The sequence below is a fragment of the Dermacentor variabilis genome, chromosome 9 (assembly GCF_050947875.1).
Source record: "Dermacentor variabilis isolate Ectoservices chromosome 9, ASM5094787v1, whole genome shotgun sequence".
Taxonomy (NCBI): domain Eukaryota; kingdom Metazoa; phylum Arthropoda; class Arachnida; order Ixodida; family Ixodidae; genus Dermacentor; species Dermacentor variabilis.
In genome coordinates, this window is record NC_134576.1 from 20,161,143 (window position 1) to 20,179,452 (window position 18,310).

Consider the following 18,310-nt stretch of genomic DNA (forward strand, 5'->3'; position numbering starts at 1 on the left):
AACTTTTACACATGAGCTATCTAGGGACGGTAAACTCCAGTTTTTAGATTTGCAGCTATCCTTACAAACAGGCCACGCCTGTTGTATGTACTCGCCACGTGCACGTAAAGACCTTTTACCTTACGCGTCTGCGCCCTCAAAGACTGTGAAACGCGCCATTGCTTTGATGTGTTTAGAATCTTCCTTAAAGAAGTCTTGTCATCACTCTGCGAACATGAGTTTCCTTGCACAGTTAAATAGGCTGCAGGCTGCTGGTTACCCAAGTGTGGTGGTGACGTCAGTCTCGGAGGTATTGCTTCAAAAACTGAAAGGCAAGCGGCATAAAAGTAACTGCAGCACACAAAAGAAAAGGCCTGAAGTTGTGCCGTATTGCCACAGAGAGGCTCCCAATCTGAAGAATGTCGCCACCAGATACAAAATTCCGGTAGTGTTTTCCACTCCTCAGAAACTGTCGATGTTGTGCAGCCGTATTTCTAAAACAAGTAAAAAAACCTGATTGTGAAAAGAACCACGTGAAGTTTGTAGATTGCAGCGTCGGTGTGGTTTATAAAATTCCCTTGTCATGTGGCAAAGTGTATGTAAAGCAGTCAGGCCGCTGTGTTAACGAGCGCCTTAGAGAACATGCGCGATCCATACCAACAGGCACAGGTTCGCATTTGGCTCAGCATTGTAAAACATGCAAGTTCAAACCCATGTTTCGTGATACCACAATTTTGAAGAAGAGTCGTGACACCACCGCCCGAGAGTTATCAGAAGCATTTTTCATTCGGTCATTGGGGTCACAGTGCATTAGTGTGCCTTCCTTAACCTTGTACAGCGCTGAATTTGGTTTTTTGGATTCTGTCGCATGAGTGCGCTCTTGGGATCGGATGTTGGTGGCTCCACCGCATGGTGCTCACTGCGCATGTTCCTCTGGTTTCAGCGGTCTATAAAGGAGTGACGCAACAAAATGATGTCAGTTGAGAGTAGCGCCTTGTCCTGTCGTCTTTCTGCGCTAAACAAAGTATTCATGAATTCTTAGCACCCTCTGCTGCGTCGCAGGTCTGACCGCCGCCGTGGTCAGTTGCTTCGCAGCTGCTGGGGACTGAGGGCCGGGGTTTGATTGTTGTGTTCATATAGGAGGTTGTGGCCAAGTACTGCGCCAGGGTGGCCAATCCTGCTCTGGGGAGGGAGTGCGTTACCGGTTCTGGTCATCGGGATCAGGCCACACTCCAGGCCTGTTTGTGCAATTTTATCAACACGCGGATTTTTTTTTAATCCGGTGGAAAATTGCCGGCACCGGGATTCGAACCACGGACCTCTTGCACGCGAGGCGGGTGTTCTACCTCTACGCCACCGCTATACCTGCTCACGAAAATAAGCCGAGACTAATTACCGGGTAGGTTAGACAAATACTTTCTCAGCACCTAGGTTCTTTCAGGTAAGCGAGCTGGTGCAATTCCAGCAGGCATGCACCGTATCTATTGATGCTTTCAGGTCTGCCACAAGCCCTACTGTGCAGCAGAGACGTTGATTTTTTTTCATCAGCTGGTCCTTCCAAGGCCCACATTCTGCAACAGAATGTCAAAAATGTTGTGTACACAAGGTGTTCGCGCGCTAAATAAATTCCGTGTACTTCAGCCACCAAAATGAAATGGCGTAGCACAACTAAAAAATGTTGCCGATACGTGAACTTCAAAGCAGTTTATGGAATGCGCATCAGATGGTACGACAAAGCACACTGAAAAAGGTAGGGCGAAAAAGTACTAATGCTCGTGATGAACTAATGATAAGTGAATTTTCGGAATATTAAAATTTTGCATACCGTATATGTGAAGTGAGGAAGCACTGGAAATGCAGGAACCTGCGCTAATTAATTGACCATATCTGATACAATTTGAACAGACTAAGCACAGCGGCTTCTAAAACAAAGTACATGACTTAAAAACGCTTGTTTTCTTCAACCTACCGCAGCTACTCACTGAACCCTGTGCATTCTGTCCCAGGTTCTCTCTCTCTCTCTCTTCATCGCCATACCCCTCTCCCCAAGTGCAGGGTAGCAAACCGGGCTTACGTCTGGTTAAACTCCCCGCCTTTCCTGTCTTCTCTTTCTATCTCTCTCTCTCTCTCTCTCTACTGAAAGATCTTACACGCGATAATGGAATAATTGGACACAGGCGCCGATTCGTACCTGGCTTCATTTTTGTTTAAAAAAGCGGAAACATAAATTATTGTCGAGCAGGATCTCCCACAAACTCTAAATAGTATATTTTTTCCGCAAGCTATATGTTTCAGGTGTTAATTCCAGCAGCATGAGCAACTGAACCGAGTCCCTCCCCCCCCCCCCCCCCATGCTTGGAACATCACAAACTTGTTATCGACAGCGCCGCGGCAACTTCGCAAAAACTGCATCAACATAATCTGCTTTCATGCAAAAATGACTCACTCACCCATATTATCTGTTCAGTTCTTGCCTTCAGCAGACTTTGACCAGAACTCGGTCTCGAAGGTAAACAAAGCTGTCAAATAGTCGTTCCATCTGTGGCTTTCGTCGAAGTCAATCCAGCTGAGTCACAACACGCCACATGGACCAAATTACCAATAATAACCACTATTAGGAACCGCAACGTGAACCCCCAATGGAAACAAAGAGGAGCAGGCAAACGCCAGCGAAAATTTTCTTGTTTCTCAGCCATGTGTCATGCTCTGAGTCGTTGAGCTGCGATTGTTGCTAGGCCTCAAGCACAGCTTCCGCTTGATCTAACAGTCGAACGCCCGCAGTGGCAGCTTTGCCAAGCTAAAGTTGTGAATTGTGCCATGTAGTCGTTTGATTAGGAATACGAACCAACGGAAGCACATATCTGTCCCAAATAATTGGGCTCTTGCTAAGCACATTTAAAATAGCCTCGATACCAGACGCTTTTCACGGTCGGCGCGCTCCCCTCGAGTCGAAGGCGCATTGAACCTTGAGGGAACAAAGGCCCGTCTCCATGACTCAGCCAAGTCGAGGAGACGGGCCTTACTTTATTCGCCATTATAAATAAAACCTTTCTGAGCTCATTGAGCTCTGTTGAGTGAAGGCGTATTTAGGAATACGGGGTTTAGATATTTTATGGTCCCATTCAGCCCTCTTTCATTGAGGCTCTAGTGTCATCCAGCTTGAACTGCCCAAGTCACACAACCAGGGTTATGCTCTCCTGAAGACATCGGCCTTTCGCCTCAAGCCACTATATACGACACTCGACTGTCCTTCCGATCTGTTCCTGACGGCGCCTATTTACTACGTCCCACCGTTGATATACTGCTTGAAATAAGCTTGGCCATACTGTGCTCACTGTTACAGGCAGTCAGACGTCGCTCTCTCTCTCTGTCTTTAATTTTAACTGCTCGAATCAAATTCTTCCCATAGGCATGTCTTAGGGCGACATCTCCCCTGAGTACGGTCGCGAGATATTGGCTATTGATGCCGAAATTCCGTCGCCCTCTACAGGAACCTCCGATTCAGCAACTCTCACAGATGAACTTAGCAAGATGATTGCCCCTGAGCTTCTTCCGGCACAAGCTGCTGGCGTTCGCCATCTCTAGGAAATTTACCGCGACGTCTTGACCTGCACTGCCACCCTTTAGCCCAGACATCGGTGGTCATCCACGTCATTTGTCCTGGAGACGCCAATCCGATACGCTGCCGGCCGTACCATGTATCACATGCTGAACGACAAATGAAACAACGAGAAGTCGATAAGATATTGACTAAAAGCGCTATCGAACCATCTTGCTCGAGTCCATGGACGTCCCCTGCTGTCTGTCAATAAGGACGCCAGTTGGCTCTTTTGTGTTTATTACAGACACCTCAACAAAGTCACACGCAAGTATGTCTACCGTTTGCCGCGTATTAATGACACCGTGCACTGCTTGCACGGCCCCAAGTATTTTATATCGATAGACATCCGATCAGGCGATTTGCAAATCTCGGTAGATTACATGTACCGTGAGAAAATTGCATTCGTAAGATTTGACGGCCTCTACCAATTCAAGGTTACGCCGTTCGGCCTTTGTAATGCCTCGGCAACTGAAAAAAAATGATGGACGGTTTACTTCGCGGCTATAGATAGTGCACATGCCTGTGTTATCTAGCCGATGTCATAGTGTTTTCGCCAACTTTCAAGAGTCATCTAACGCGTCTATCGGCTATTCTCGCTGCTTTTCAACGCGCCGCCCTGTAATTGAACTCATCCAAGTGTCACTTTAGACGTCGTCAAATTAGTGCTCTTGGTCATCTCCTCAGTGCTGCGGGCGTTCAACCTAACCCTAACAAGATTCGCGCCGTTCAGAAGTTTCCGGTTCCGTATTCCGCCTCAGACGTAAGCAGCTTTGCTGGGCTACGCTCGTATTTCCGCGTTTTCTCAAGAATTTCACCGAAATCTCTCGCCCACTCACCGACTTACTTTTTTTCAGTTTCAGTTTCAGCTTATTATTCGTTGATAAAAATTCGTTACAAAAAATGGTATACAGACAAGGGTCCCAAAGCCAGAGACTGCACCGGGGCCCTTGGATTAGAAATTATATAAAAAACTAAAGCGGAATACATAGCAGAGAAACAGATTATGAAAGAAGCAAAATATAACGAGGAAACTCAGTGACGACACACATAAAAGACAAAAGGAAGATGAAAGGTAAACAATCAATGGTAATTACACAGCTTCTAAATAGCAAAATAGCATTGTAGGAAGTTAATCAGACAGCAAATAATTCTTGAGTTCATATTCAAAGCGTACAAGGTACTTGACAACTTAATCGAATATGGAAGACTGTTCCAAAGTTTAGGCGCGCAAAAAGAGGAAGCCATCTTTCCGTAATTAGTATGACATAAAGGCAACAGGAAATTTCCTTGTGCTGATAACCTTGTGTTATTAGGATTAAAAAGGCGATGAGAACTAACGAAGTTGTAACAAACTTGTTGAGTTAATAATTTGAAAAATAATATCGCTAATTGACAGTTAAAGAAATCAGTTAACTTGAAGAATGCGGTTTGTACGTAGTTGTGAAGAGACGTTAGAGAAAAAAATGGCTTCGTATTATAATGCGGATAGCGTGATTTTTAATGTGCTAAATTGAGCAAGGATGACGATCATAAGTATTACCCCAAGAAGCGATACTATAAATGATATGACTATGAATGAAGGTGACGTATAACGATAATAATGCTTCCTTGGAAAAAAATGTGCGTTTAAGAAGTACGTTTCTTTCACATGGGGCCTTGCTCAAACGAAACCCTTCAATTATTATGATCCATCTGCCGCCACGGAACTTGATCCGGATGCCAGTGGCCACGGAATCGGGGCTGTACTTGTTCCATGGCATCGTATGGAAGAGCGCGTAATTGCATACGCCAGCCGCCGCCTGTCACCCGCCACGAGGAATTTTGCCATTACCCAACGGGAGTGCGTGGCATTACTTTGGGCAGTTGCCAAATTCCGCGCCTACTTGTACGGCTGCACATTTTTCGTGGTTACCGATCACTGCGCCTTGTTCTGGCTTTCCCCGCTTAATCACCCCACTGGACGACTGGGCAGATGGTGGCTACGGCTCCAAAAATATTCATTTGCTCTTTTATACAAGTCAGGCCCTTTGCAGAAGGACACAGACTGCCGCTCCCGTCGTCCTATCGACCACCCTGAATATGATGCGCATGACATTGACTCTTGCGTGCTGGCCATTTGTGACCTGCACGACATCCGCACTGAACAACGGTGTGATTACTGCTTACGTGTTCTCATCGACAGTTTCACTTCTTGACATTCGGAGCCCACGTTGCGCATGTTCGTGCTCAGCGACGACATTCTCTACCGCGGCAGCTTGCGCGCCGACGGACAATAATCTTTACTCCTTGTACCGCACCATCTCCAAACATCAATTCTTGAGCAGCTGCAGAATACTGCAGGCCACCACCACGTTTCACGTACTTACGACGGCGTACGGCACCGCTACTACTGACTACAGATGTACCGCTCGGTGCACTTTGACAAAGCTGTGCGCTTTGTCATCGCCGCGAAAACCTTGTTCTGCTGCCCGCTGGACGCCTTCGCAACATCGATGTGCCCTCAGGACCATCCTTTAGCGTCGGTATCGATCTTCTCGGCCCTTTTCCCTAGTTGAAATCTGGCAATAAGTGGGTTGTTGTCGCGACTGATTACGGAACACGGTATGCGATCGCACGAGCTTTGCGCAGAAGCTGTGCAACTGAGGTACCAGATTTCCTTTGACATGATGGCATCCGCCATCACGGCGCACCCTGAGAGCTCCTCACTGATTGCGGCCGCACCTCCGGAATAGTTGAAGACCTACTTCGCTTCTCTTATGTATTCCGTGCACAAGCTTTCCCCCGCCTACCACCCGCAGACAAACGGACTGGCGGAGGGGCTTAATCGCACGTTGACAGTAATGCTATGTACGTCTCTGACGACCACAGTGATCCGGACAGCATGTTGCCTTTCGTGACCTTCGCCTATAATTTGTCCCGTCACAAACTGCTGGTGTTTAGCCCTTTTACCTTCTGTTCGGCCGCCAACCTTCTTTCTCCTCTGACGCACTGCTTCCTTCCTCGAGGAACACTACCACTTAAGACGCTTAGGACGCCTTCGCCCAGGCTCGCACGGCACGCCAGAATGCCGGCTCCCGGCTCACTGAGTCTGCAGAATGCATATTCTACATGGCCAGACTGCAGTCTGCAGTCTGGCCATGCAGAATATCCGGTACGACAGCCGACATTGTGACATTCGATTTCCTCCTGGATCTGTTCTGATCTTATGGACATCATGTCGCCGCGTCCGGTTGTCTGAAAAACTGCTGTCGTGCTAGACAGGGCCCTACACAATATTCCGACAGCTTTCTACGAGACCGCTCCACTGGACTCGCGTGTCCCCACGGACGTTGTGCATGTGTCCTGGCTGAAGCCCGACTTTGCCGCGATTTCATCTCTTTTATAGTTAGCGCAGACAGGGCGCTTATACAGGCCTTTAACAGGCGGGGGTTATGTTACCGCGCAACCAAGATTGGCGCCAGTGAGAAGAACACGCTTTGTTGTGTAGAGGTAGAATGAGCCTCGGCCGCCATCTTGTTAAAGCATCGTTGTCTCCCCCGTAAATATTGTAAATGCATATTTATATGTGACTTGTGCAACATAACAATATAGGCAGTTGCATGCAATATGATCTGCAAAACCTAGTCTGTACTTAAAATGTCCCGAGAATTCATGGAGTCGATGCCGTACGAATATTTGGAGAACTAAAGAGCGTCACAATTGCTGGTGTTTATTCGCCATAGATTCTTATGTCTGTGGCGCCTTGCCGTCTTATGGACCTCTTTAAAGACGTGACTCATGTTTCAGCTTATATTGCATGCGACTGTATCACCCACCTATTTATTTCCTCGATGTGGGTATGCGCCACAATGAAGAGATCATTATCAACACGTGGCGATCATTTCAAAGGCCTAGTAGGCGTTGGCGCGATATGTACCGCCCGCTGCATGGCAATTTCGCGTTGTATGTGCCATATTATGGAAGTCACCATAATTAACTCTGAGCCACGCTTCTTGGCCGATTACAATTTTCTATGTGTGTGCAATGGCATGAAAAACATAATAATCATAAGCACGCGAAGATCATCTCAAAGAGTTAGCAGGCATTGGCACTATACGTGCCACCCATTTCTTGTATACTCAGCTGTTGTGCGTATGTGTTATAGTAACAAAACCAGCAATATAATCAACAAGCGGCGATATTGTGCAGGAGCCAACATCACGTGCGATAGTGGCCTAATGATTTCAGAATGGGGCTGCTATGCCAGGGTCCGAGGTTTAAATCCCGCTGGCCGAGCAGCATTTTTTTCTTTTTTTTTTGTTTTGGTAAGCTTTATGGTAAGCTTTCCTCTTACGACGCTGATAAAAGCGTTGGACATTGCTACTATTCCACTGTTGCAATTTCGCCCCGCTGATTAACTATAAATATCGCATCTTTATACATGGACACTGGTGCTAACACTGACCTTGTGCTGTTGGTAGGCCTGGTGCTTGAGCAGGGCGCCGTCTGATTCGAGCACCAGCATCTTCACAGGGGCAATAGCGGTCGTCATGGCAGCGGAATTGAAGTGAGGACACGGCAGCTGTGCCATGGCCATGGCCCAGTCATGCGTGACGTGCGCATCAGCCACGGCCGCCTCGTCCCACTCGACCCGCACGCCCAGCTCCCTCCGGAGCAGCTCACACAGCTGGGACACCGCCGTCACGTGGGGCTCGCTGTCGCGCGAGTACACCACCTTCACCACTGCGTGGTTGGCAGGGAAAGCACGGTCAAGTTTCACCCTTCACACAGTCCCTTCTACAAAATACAGGTTTTTGATTTCGAATCTATATGTCATCGAGTTGATATCACTTGAGACGCATAGCGTAGTGTTCTTTTGCATGTCAATGTGGGGCTCTAGTAAGCATTTTCGGATTTTCGAAAATTTACCGTGGAGGCCAACAGTGAACGAAAATAAAAGACATTAATTTAAGCATTACGGTGCTTGCGCTGCATTCGGTCTTCCGAATAAGGTCTTCCCGAACCACCCATCGAAATCATTGATTAGCTGCCCAATTCAGTAACAGATCTTTTCGTAACTCAACTTGAAGTTAAATGTGACAACACCAAGCGCTGCCGTAGACTTGGAGCACAAAAACCGCCCAAGAAAATCCGGTTATCTTTAGCTTGATAAGGACCGCGCTGGAAATCACAAAAAAGAAACCCCCATAAGCTAAATGGATCTAACATTTTCTTCAATAAACATGTCTCTGGACGATGGCAACAGACGCGCTAAGAACCGAGGTAGTACTGTGCTGAACTTAGGAAAACCCAGCAACAACGCCCGACTGCGCTGTCAGTCGCCTATCGGGGATAACGTTCGCATTTTTTGGGGTCACCCTAAATATTCTTTGCATACGCAAGTAGTAATAGCAGTCCCACAAGTACCAATTGAAGTCTTTTCAACCGCCAGTTTTAAGACTAAATGCACATGGCCTACTAGTGGACATATTTATTTGTCTCTAAATTCAAAATCAGTCAAAGTATTTTATTTGGCACCAGAAATGGTTGCATAGGAGGCAGACATAAAGGCAATTAATGCCTGCCAAAGTGTCAGCCCCCTTCCCCAAACAACTCATCCAACATCACTGTAATAGTGGCTACATTGCCTGTCGAAAAACTTTCAACATAACTCAGTGGAAAGCACTGGGAACAATGCATCAAAACGAAAACATTTGAACCAAGACTATTCAGTATCGCGAGAAACGCGCAACTATAAACGAATGATATTTGTGTCATGAAGTACATAAAAGCGACCAATACAATGAAACAGGAACAATAAAAACAAAACTCACAACTGAAACCAACATTTCGTGCTCAGTTATCACCCGAAAGACAAAACGAAAGACATTTCGAAATTGTGTGCCAAGAACGTATCTGCTTGTGCTCTTTTTAAATGCTTGCCCAGAGACACTGTCCTTTAAAGCGATTATAGCTGTTTTGGGTTTATTCAAGAAGGCAGGAATTTGGTATGATAATTTTTGTTAACCCTAGTTAGTGCGAATCTGTTGTTTGTTATAGAATGTATCACGGAGGTTGTACGGGTGTTTTTTATGGACGTATATTGCAAAGAGCAATGACGAATTCTCTTTCATTTGACTGCATATAAGGAACGCTAATTTTTTACATCGAATGTTTGTGATAGTCAAGATTTGATGCTCTTGAACTAATGGGGCATAACGTGCTGAGCGCAGAGCATTCTCTATATGACGCAACTCTTCTTTCTGTTGTACAAGTAGGCTTTCTAAATTTGTTTCCGTGGTCGTACCCTATACAAGAAGACAGTAATGCCGACGAGAGTGTACTATACTATAATACAATTGTTTCTTTTACCACTGTGGTAACAAATCCTTTAGTTTATAAGTGACTCCAATTGTTCGTGAGATATCTGCTTGCATGTTTGCGACATGTGCTGACCAGCTTAAGCGTTCCTGCATAACATCACCAAGAAATTTATGGGATATAACGCGCTCGATTTGCTGATCACCGAAGGGAAGAGCAATGTCCTTCACACATTTATTTTTTGGTCTAAAAACAAAACATTTTGTTTTGTTGGTGTTTAGAGCCAATCTATTAACGCCAAGCTACACTCATAAGTTTTCAAGCCAGGTATTTACTTGTGTCTCTATGTCCCCTATATTAGCCCCTGAAAAGAATTCGCTAGCGTCGTCAGCATAAAGGATAATTTTTGGGATTAGCGGAATATTTAAGACATCATGTATATAGAGAAGAAAAAAAATGGCCCATGTGTAGAGCCTTGTGGTTCCCCAAACGAGAAAACGCCAATATTAGACAGCTTGGTTCACTGCAGTATACTGGGTTCTGTTCGTCAAGTAACTGGTAACCAGATCTAGGGCGACCCCTCTAATTCCGTAATTGGTTAATTTTGGAAATTCATGTTTATGTATCAATATCATGTTTATATCACGTTTCAATATCATGTTTCTATCAATATCATGTTTAACGGAGTTAAATGGTTCTTTTAAAATCAAGAAACAATATGACGGTATATAATTTATGCTCAAAATTATCGATTATCTTATATTTAATATTTAACAGAGCTGTTTCTGCTGACTTATATATCTGAGACCCATAGTGCTGCTCTACTGTAACGTAATTTTGTTGAACGTAACTTAGAGAGCGCACATTGATAACTTGCTCTATTATTTTCGAGAACATTGTCAAGATCGTTATTATTAGATAGATAGAAATCCGTTCTTTGTGTTCGTAACCGAAACTGGCTAAGTGTTCTTTGTTGGGATTTGGGGAACTCGACGCGCCATTTGGCGTGCGCATTTCACCTGTTTCTGCAATCCTTAAGCCACACTGTCTCCTCGCTCCAAAGCAGTTGCCAGCGGTGGTGCTCCACTCGCGATGGTTCGTGGTAAGGGCGGAGCTATGACGTCACGAAGCGGCCCCTGGTGGCTACTGTCGTAATGGTAGCGTGTCTCTTTCTCCTTGGGACTGCGCCGCGTATGTACGTGCTTCCTCTCGTCTGCAATCCTTAAGCCACACTGTCTCCTCACTCCAAAGCAGTTGTCAGCGGTGGTGCTCCACTCGCGATGGTTTGTGGTAAGGGCGGAGCTATGACGTCACGAAGCGGCCCCTGGTGGCTACTGTCGTGATGGTAGCGTGTCTCTTTCTCCTTGGGACTGCGCCGCGTATGTACGTGCTTCCTCTCGTCTGCAATCCTTAAGCCACACTGTCTCCACACTCCAAAGCAGTTGTCAGCGGTGGCGCTCCACTCGCGATGGTTCGTGGTAAGGGCGGAGCTATGACGTCACGAAGCGGCCCCTGGTGGCTACTGTCGTGACGGTAGCGTGTCTCTTTCTCCTTGGGACTGCGCCACGTATGTACGTGCTTCCTCTCGTCGGTCGCCACCTTTGTGACTAGGACTGAGATCACGCACGGTGCCTTTGCCCGTACGGGGAGCGCGTACCTCGTGTTGATCCTGTCCCGACGCTAAGCCAAAGAACGAGTGCATAGTGCTCCCGCGAGGTTGTACCACGCCGAGCCGCCTTCATCGGGGGCCCAAGTCGAAGGAGGCTGCCCGAGCTCTCGCGAGTTGGCCCATTGGTTATGGCGAGGGAAACTAGCATAGCCGCCGGGACTTTTCCTAGCGGCATGTCCCAGTTTGAGCCTGTGCTCTCGCAGCGACGTGCTGCAGGCGCGCCTGACTATTTTTCCGCCCTTGGTGCGGCACCCCTTTGGTTCCCCGCAGCCCCAAGACCGGGCGTTTGTGCAGTGTCCGGTGCGTCGGATACAATAAACGGTTTCCGCTAACTCGGGGCAATACTGTGTTCTTGCGTGCGTCGCTCGGTAGCCGCTTGTGGTCTGAGCTCGCACGCACCGACGTTAGAGGCTGACGCCGCCCCCTGTGGCTCGCTAAGCTCGAACACGCGGTGGTCGGTACTCCTGTGAGATATGAAGACCTCACATCTTATGTGTTATGCTAAAGCTTCATCTGCTGCTTTCCCGGTACTACGGAGGATACACCATCTGGGCTTGGTGGTGGCGTCGCATTTCTTTTAAGAAATGCATACTTGAGCAAATAGTGCAAGAACAGGACCCAGAAAAGGAGCACACGATAGAGGTGCTGCGTCGGATGCCTCTTTTCTGTGTCCTGTTTTTGTCCTGTTTGCTGAAGTATGTGTTCGTACTAACAATCCCGGCTAGCCACTGCTTCACATACGGTTTTTAGTTTTTTCTACTAGCAGACATTTTTAATATGAAATCAGTCTGGGCAAAGGTTAAAATTAGCGACGTTGGCGTAATTTTGGGCGCCATATACTGTCCGCCCAGCACTGCTGATGCCTTACGAAGCGTTTGTGAATACGTACGTGAACGTGCACTCAATTCTTGTAAGATAGTAATCCATGGGGATTTCTAGTTTCCTTGTATAAAATGGAATTCTGTATCAACAAGCTGCGATAGACTAATGTACGCGTCGCTCATTACTATGACTACTTCATACAACTTCCCACAGGCTGTCACAAGTCGTTCACGTGCAAACTCAGTGTTAGATTTTGTCTTCATGAACGAACCACATCTGCTTATCAATTCTGAATGCAAGATTGTTGATTTGTCAGGTCACAAAGCAGTCTTTTTTTGTTCAGCTTGTCTCGTGACGTTGTAAGACCTGTGTTCAAAACTGTGTCGAAATTTAAATGTTCAGACGACAATGCTGTTCTCAATCTTATAGCATCGTCGTTTGATGGCTTCTTATTTTCTAATAACTATAGAAATGTCAAATGTTTTAGTTGAATACTTCTACAACATTGCCTAGGAGTGCATTTCCGGATTTCTTCAGAAAGTAGGTAAAAAACAATAAACCGAAGTATCCCTGGAACAATAGTCTATCATCCAACTCATGTGACGATTCAAGAGGTTTCGCAAGCGCCAAAGCTCCGCGCCAACCTGCCAGCGTTATCCTCCCTAAGTTAAATCAAATCAACGTTGCCAGGTATCAAGGGAAGATTATTTAAAAACTTCATACTATCTACTCTCATGAAACTTAACTCAGCAAATTTTTGGAAAACCATCGACACTGTATCTCCAGCTTCATCAACATTTCTTATTAATGACCAACCGTGTTCTGGTATATCTCCAGATCATAAGCCTTGCATAACAATATAATTTGCTTTTGGTACTGGCGACAGTAGCAGTCCAAGCATCAGTGCACCTCAAACGTTTCGACCCATTCCTGGTGTCAAAATAAACACTGCAGGCTTCTAAATATCGTACTGAGTATAGACACAACCAGGAGTAATGGACCAGACTGTGGACAGACGGAAAACAAATATTTGATGAGAAAAGGACCTGCAAGATTGCTAGCCCGATCTCACGCCATCCGGGCATTATGTGCGGTGATGCACAGCGTTTCCGCCGCTGCCCGGGCTCGCTGGATTGTCCGTAGTTGGGCGTGTAGTTCCGAGCTAGTGACAGCGCTTAGCCTTCGCTCGTCGAGAAGGTCCGGTTCTGTGTTAGCCTCTACATATATTGCTCTGATCTCTGCGCATTCCCATAAGATTTGTGCCATGTCTGCGTTTTCGTGCTTGCAGAGCTTGCAACTCGCGTCTGGGTATTGTCTGGCATTTACTCTGTTTAAGTGTGCTAGGTTTCGGAACGTTCTGGTTTGCAACCTCCTCCAGCCTGTTTCTTGAGATATGTCGAGTTAACTGTGGGTTTGTGTGTATGCTTCTTTTGTTTCGTATAGTGTGTCAGTATGTTGCGATAAGTGACCAGTCTGTCTCTGTTATCTTGTATCGCTACTTCGTCTTTGTCGCTTCCTCCGTGTTCCCCATCGCTTCCGCCGCAGTCCTCTCCCCTCTCCTGGATTTGCGGGGTGTTGGGCCGTCACTGTCCGAGCCGCGGTGGATTAGTTGTCGCGCCTCTCGGTGGGCTTTATCGTTGAGGTTGGGAGGGCCACTCGGGCATTCTGTGGTTACTTCTCCCATACGTGCCGGGATTCGTTTGATGTATTTGGGTGTGATTCTGCCACTCTTAAAGCCTTCTGCTCTGCGGTTAAAGATTTTGGCCGCTTCGGTGGAAAGTCATCTCGCTGTGAAGTTCTTAATGGCCGTCTTCGAGTCATTGATTATTTTCCTGTCTTGTTACCGAACGTTGATTACAGCCAATGCAACTGCCGTTTCTTCCGCTGCCTCCAACGATCTGGTCCTTACGGAGCCCGCAGTCACGGTCATTCCTTTCGTGTCTACGACTGCCATTGCGGAGAGGGAGGTACCGTCGTCACCGCCGAAACCAACGTTGTCGTCTCGCTTTCGGGGGTACCGGGCGGCGTCTCTGAAGAGCACTCCCTCTCGCACATACCACCACAAGGAATAACTCTTTCAAATTTTGGTAAAGACAAAATCTCGTTTTTGAAATCTTTGCTCAAAGATCATATTGTGTCCTAACCGAATTTTTAAAGAGTTAATCTGTATGGGCGGCTGGTCATCGGACTATTAAAGCGAAATTCTTCGATGGCTAATCGGTCGAAAAATCCGACATCCGGCGTTACGGCATAAAAATTCACGATGCCACCATACCACATGGCGCACAATGTGTTGGTGTTATCATGGTGCCACCAATGAAGGTCGTGGGTTCAAGTGCCTTCATTAACCCTATTTTAGTTAAGAAAGCGTTAATTAAGCTACTCGAATCCAATACCTTTGGTGTTAATTAAAACAGAGTTAAATAACAGAGTCCATTAAGATAGAGATAATTAAGGTATTCAAAGCCACGACCTTTGGTGGGAGTCGAACCCACGACCTTGGTGGGACTTAAGGCGAAGTTAATTAAGGCCCACTTAATGAGATATAGTTAAGGTACTCAAACCGACGACTAATGGTGCGAGTCGAACCATCGGGGTTTGGGGGGTCACACCAAGGACCTTTGTTGTTTTTTAGGGCGAAGTTAATAAGGTCACAGGTAATTAGGATCTAGTTAAGGCACTTGAAGCAACGACCTTTGCAGAGAGAAAACAAGTAATGTGAAATAATGCATTCGAATGAAAATGTCAAAGTAAATTAAGGAATGTCCCATGAGTGTGCAGGCTTTCGCCTTCATCCTCTTTAGCACATGCTAAAGTGACTGTCCACTTCTATATTTAAAAAGTCAATTCAATAATGCATTGTGCCTCACACCTGGAAAACTAGGAACGTTCTCCCGACATTTAGGCAAATCTCTTTAAAATATACACTAATTTCTTTAAGTAATACGTGTTTCATAAACATATCAGCAGATTTTTAGCTAACAATACCATGCTATTTCGTTGTCGACATTGGTTCCGTGCTGGCTTCTCAAAACTTTCACCGTTCATTGAATTCACCCACGGCGTCGCAACAGCACTTAACCTTCGTGCACAGATCGATGTGATATTTATAGATTATGAGAAAGCAGCCGACACCTTCTTCATAACCAGCTTCTCTTTAAACTGCGTCTGGGCTGATGGAACTTATCAGAAGAGAGCAAGGAGAGTCTAGAGGAGGTAAAGTTGACTCCCTCGGTGCAACAATCAGAGGAACAAATACAACGGGTCGAGCAGCAACACCGCATGTGATAATTATTTCACGAGGCAACAATTCGGGATCGGGAGTAGCATTCAATGCAGTACTCATAGCGCACCCATCAGTTAAACAAAGCCTGGAAGCGAATTCCTCTACGTGAAATACAGCCATAAGGGTGAATGAAAACGTCCCCGTGTACCATCTCGGCGGAACGAGCGGCGATGATTTGTTCTCCAGACGGCACATAATCTCGGCCTGTTAAGAAACGGCTATGCGCATCATGTGTAGAACGGCACTGCTGACTTATGTCGGTTAGGGAAAGGAGACGCTGGTGACAACTGATAGGCGCCGAGGCAGCCTACAAGAAATCCCAACTCGAATAAGTTTGTGAGTGCGCTCATGTAGCACCGCACCGCACCGCACCGCACCACATATCCATAGAGACACCCACTGTACATTGCGCGATCGGGCGAAATATGGGATTGTTTGCTGCACGCAATGGAGCGCCGCAATACGGCGTAGTCATTTTTCGTAGAAAAGATCATAAACCAGCACGTAATTATAGAAATGGCGGCACCAGTGTCAAGAGAGCTTCGACACGAGTAACTTCCACAAACACTTACAATAGATTTGATCGGTGCTCTGCAGCAATTATAGGCAGTCCGATCGATGCAGTTTCCCTTCCTAAAACTGCAGCGTGGAGTTTTACCGAGCGCCTGTGAGGCGGGCCGAAGTGGGGACACTGAGCGGCGAGTGGCGCCGAGATGAGGTGGGACGCACATCTGCTGTGTAGGGGGCGGAGGACGGGGAAGAAGGTAGGTATATCATCCGCTGGTAATTAGGCATAGCCGGGCAGCTATCGGAACGTTCTTCAGGAGCGAAACCGTGCTCCTCGTGCTGTTCGCGCCGTCGGCAGAAACGGGCAATTTGCTCTACCTGCAGGATCGGAAGGTTGAGCACAAACCTGCGTGACACTGAAGCCACGGGACGTTGCAGCCAATAGTTTTGATTTCCTTGATGATTTGACGGAGGATCTGGCAGGGTAGTAGGGTTCTGTGTAGCCAGGGCGTTGAAGCCAATAGTTTTGATTCCCTTGATGATGTGACGGAGGATCTGTAGGGTTGTGTGCAGCCAGGGTGTTGAAGCCAATGATTTTGATTGCATTGATGATGTGACGGAGGCGGTCGCTTTCGGACATAGTGGAGTTTACTCGCCTGTATAGGGCGATCGGACATCTTGAATGTAAATTTATACGATACTCCAGAAAATTGGACACGGTGGACAAGCTTCTTTTTCGCAATTTAATTGCGAATAGCAGGAACACCAAAATAGCACGAAACTTCTGCGCGAATGCGGTCTAGTCAGGTAAGAAGGCCCCCTGGTACAAGAACCAACTTTCAGCGACGCCAGAGCGGTAGAAAGGTACATTGCGACTTTTATTGGATTTGTTTCACCTATTTAGTCGCTGACTCCATCGTAGTTCACGAGCCAGTCTTGGACGTCTTCACCGCGTAAGCCCGAATACTTGGGGGTCACGCTGACGGCTGTTGATAGTCCAGATGGAAGAAGACTGGGCAGAGACGGCGGTGTCAGTTGTACAAGGTGGGTCTTGGCTGGACAGTGCAGCTGGGGTGATGCGACCACCCAGGGAGGTACCATGAGACGACTTCGGGAAGGAGCAGCAGTCTCCAACACTCCTGAGGAACTTCTTTAGTCTCGAGGATTCCGCACCACGACGAAAATGAAGTCGCGTCTCTGATGATGATATGTACAGATATGATGACAAGTCGATGACGATATATGTACAGGTGAGGAAGATGAGATGCGAATGTTATGCTCACAATAATAACAACTCGACAAAGCCTATCAGTAAACTAATGTCAAACTTCGCTTGCATTCTGACGACTATGTGTTTTAAGCCATCATTAATAAGGTTCAAGAGTAGATCGTGCTTAACAACGTTTTTGCTTGGTCTTCTCACTGGAGTCACGTCTGGCAAGCGTCATTTTATATAAAAAACAGTGCCGATAACTATCACTAACAAAAAATTGCCTTCTAACTTCTTTTTCACTAACGGAAATAATTACCATGACAGTTTCAACGAAGTCGACTTCCTTGCAGACACGTCTACGTGTATTCTAATAGAGTCGAAGGATGCCGCTCTTGTCTGTTAAAAAGCACTTCAAAAGGTCGGCTACCTACAATGCACGCTAGACAATTTCACTAAGAAGTGTAAACTCACGGCCTAAATAAAACTAGTTTGACCTATCTTTGAATATGGTTCTACAATTTGGTCTCCCAACCATTATTAGGATATATATAAGCTTCCACACGAATTTCTGCGCAAAAAAAATCACTGACGATTACAATGCTTCCTAATGCGAAATTTGAGCGCATCCCTGTACGTGTTTTCATTTCATGATCTATTGACTGGTGCGGAATATCAGTCTGCAGCGGCACGATCGTAATGGAGCAAAGTGTGGTGCAACTGCCTCGCAATATCGCGAGAGGCAGCGCATGGTTGAAGCGCAGGCGCGATTCGCGGCAGCCGCCGCATAGAGACCCCCGCTCATAGAGGGCTTTGTTTCCATACTGACGATGCGCGCTACTCTTGCGCCATCTTGTAATCACCATCACCGCACAGTCCGTGCTCGTGTGGCACTACGCTTGTCACACTTTCTCCATACCCTCCTCCTCCGCTTTT

General features: G+C 46.6%; 1 protein-coding gene across 2 annotated transcripts in view; it reads right to left on the reverse strand.

Moving 5' to 3' along the window:
* Positions 1 to 18,310, reverse strand: part of LOC142592533 (uncharacterized) — a 161,022-nt gene that overhangs the window by 39,172 nt on the left and 103,540 nt on the right. For both annotated transcript variants that reach the window (XM_075704015.1, XM_075704013.1), the window contains one exon: positions 8,025 to 8,302. In XM_075704015.1, coding sequence (XP_075560130.1) covers positions 8,025 to 8,302 — 278 coding nt within the window. The remainder of the gene's footprint in view (positions 1 to 8,024; positions 8,303 to 18,310) is intronic.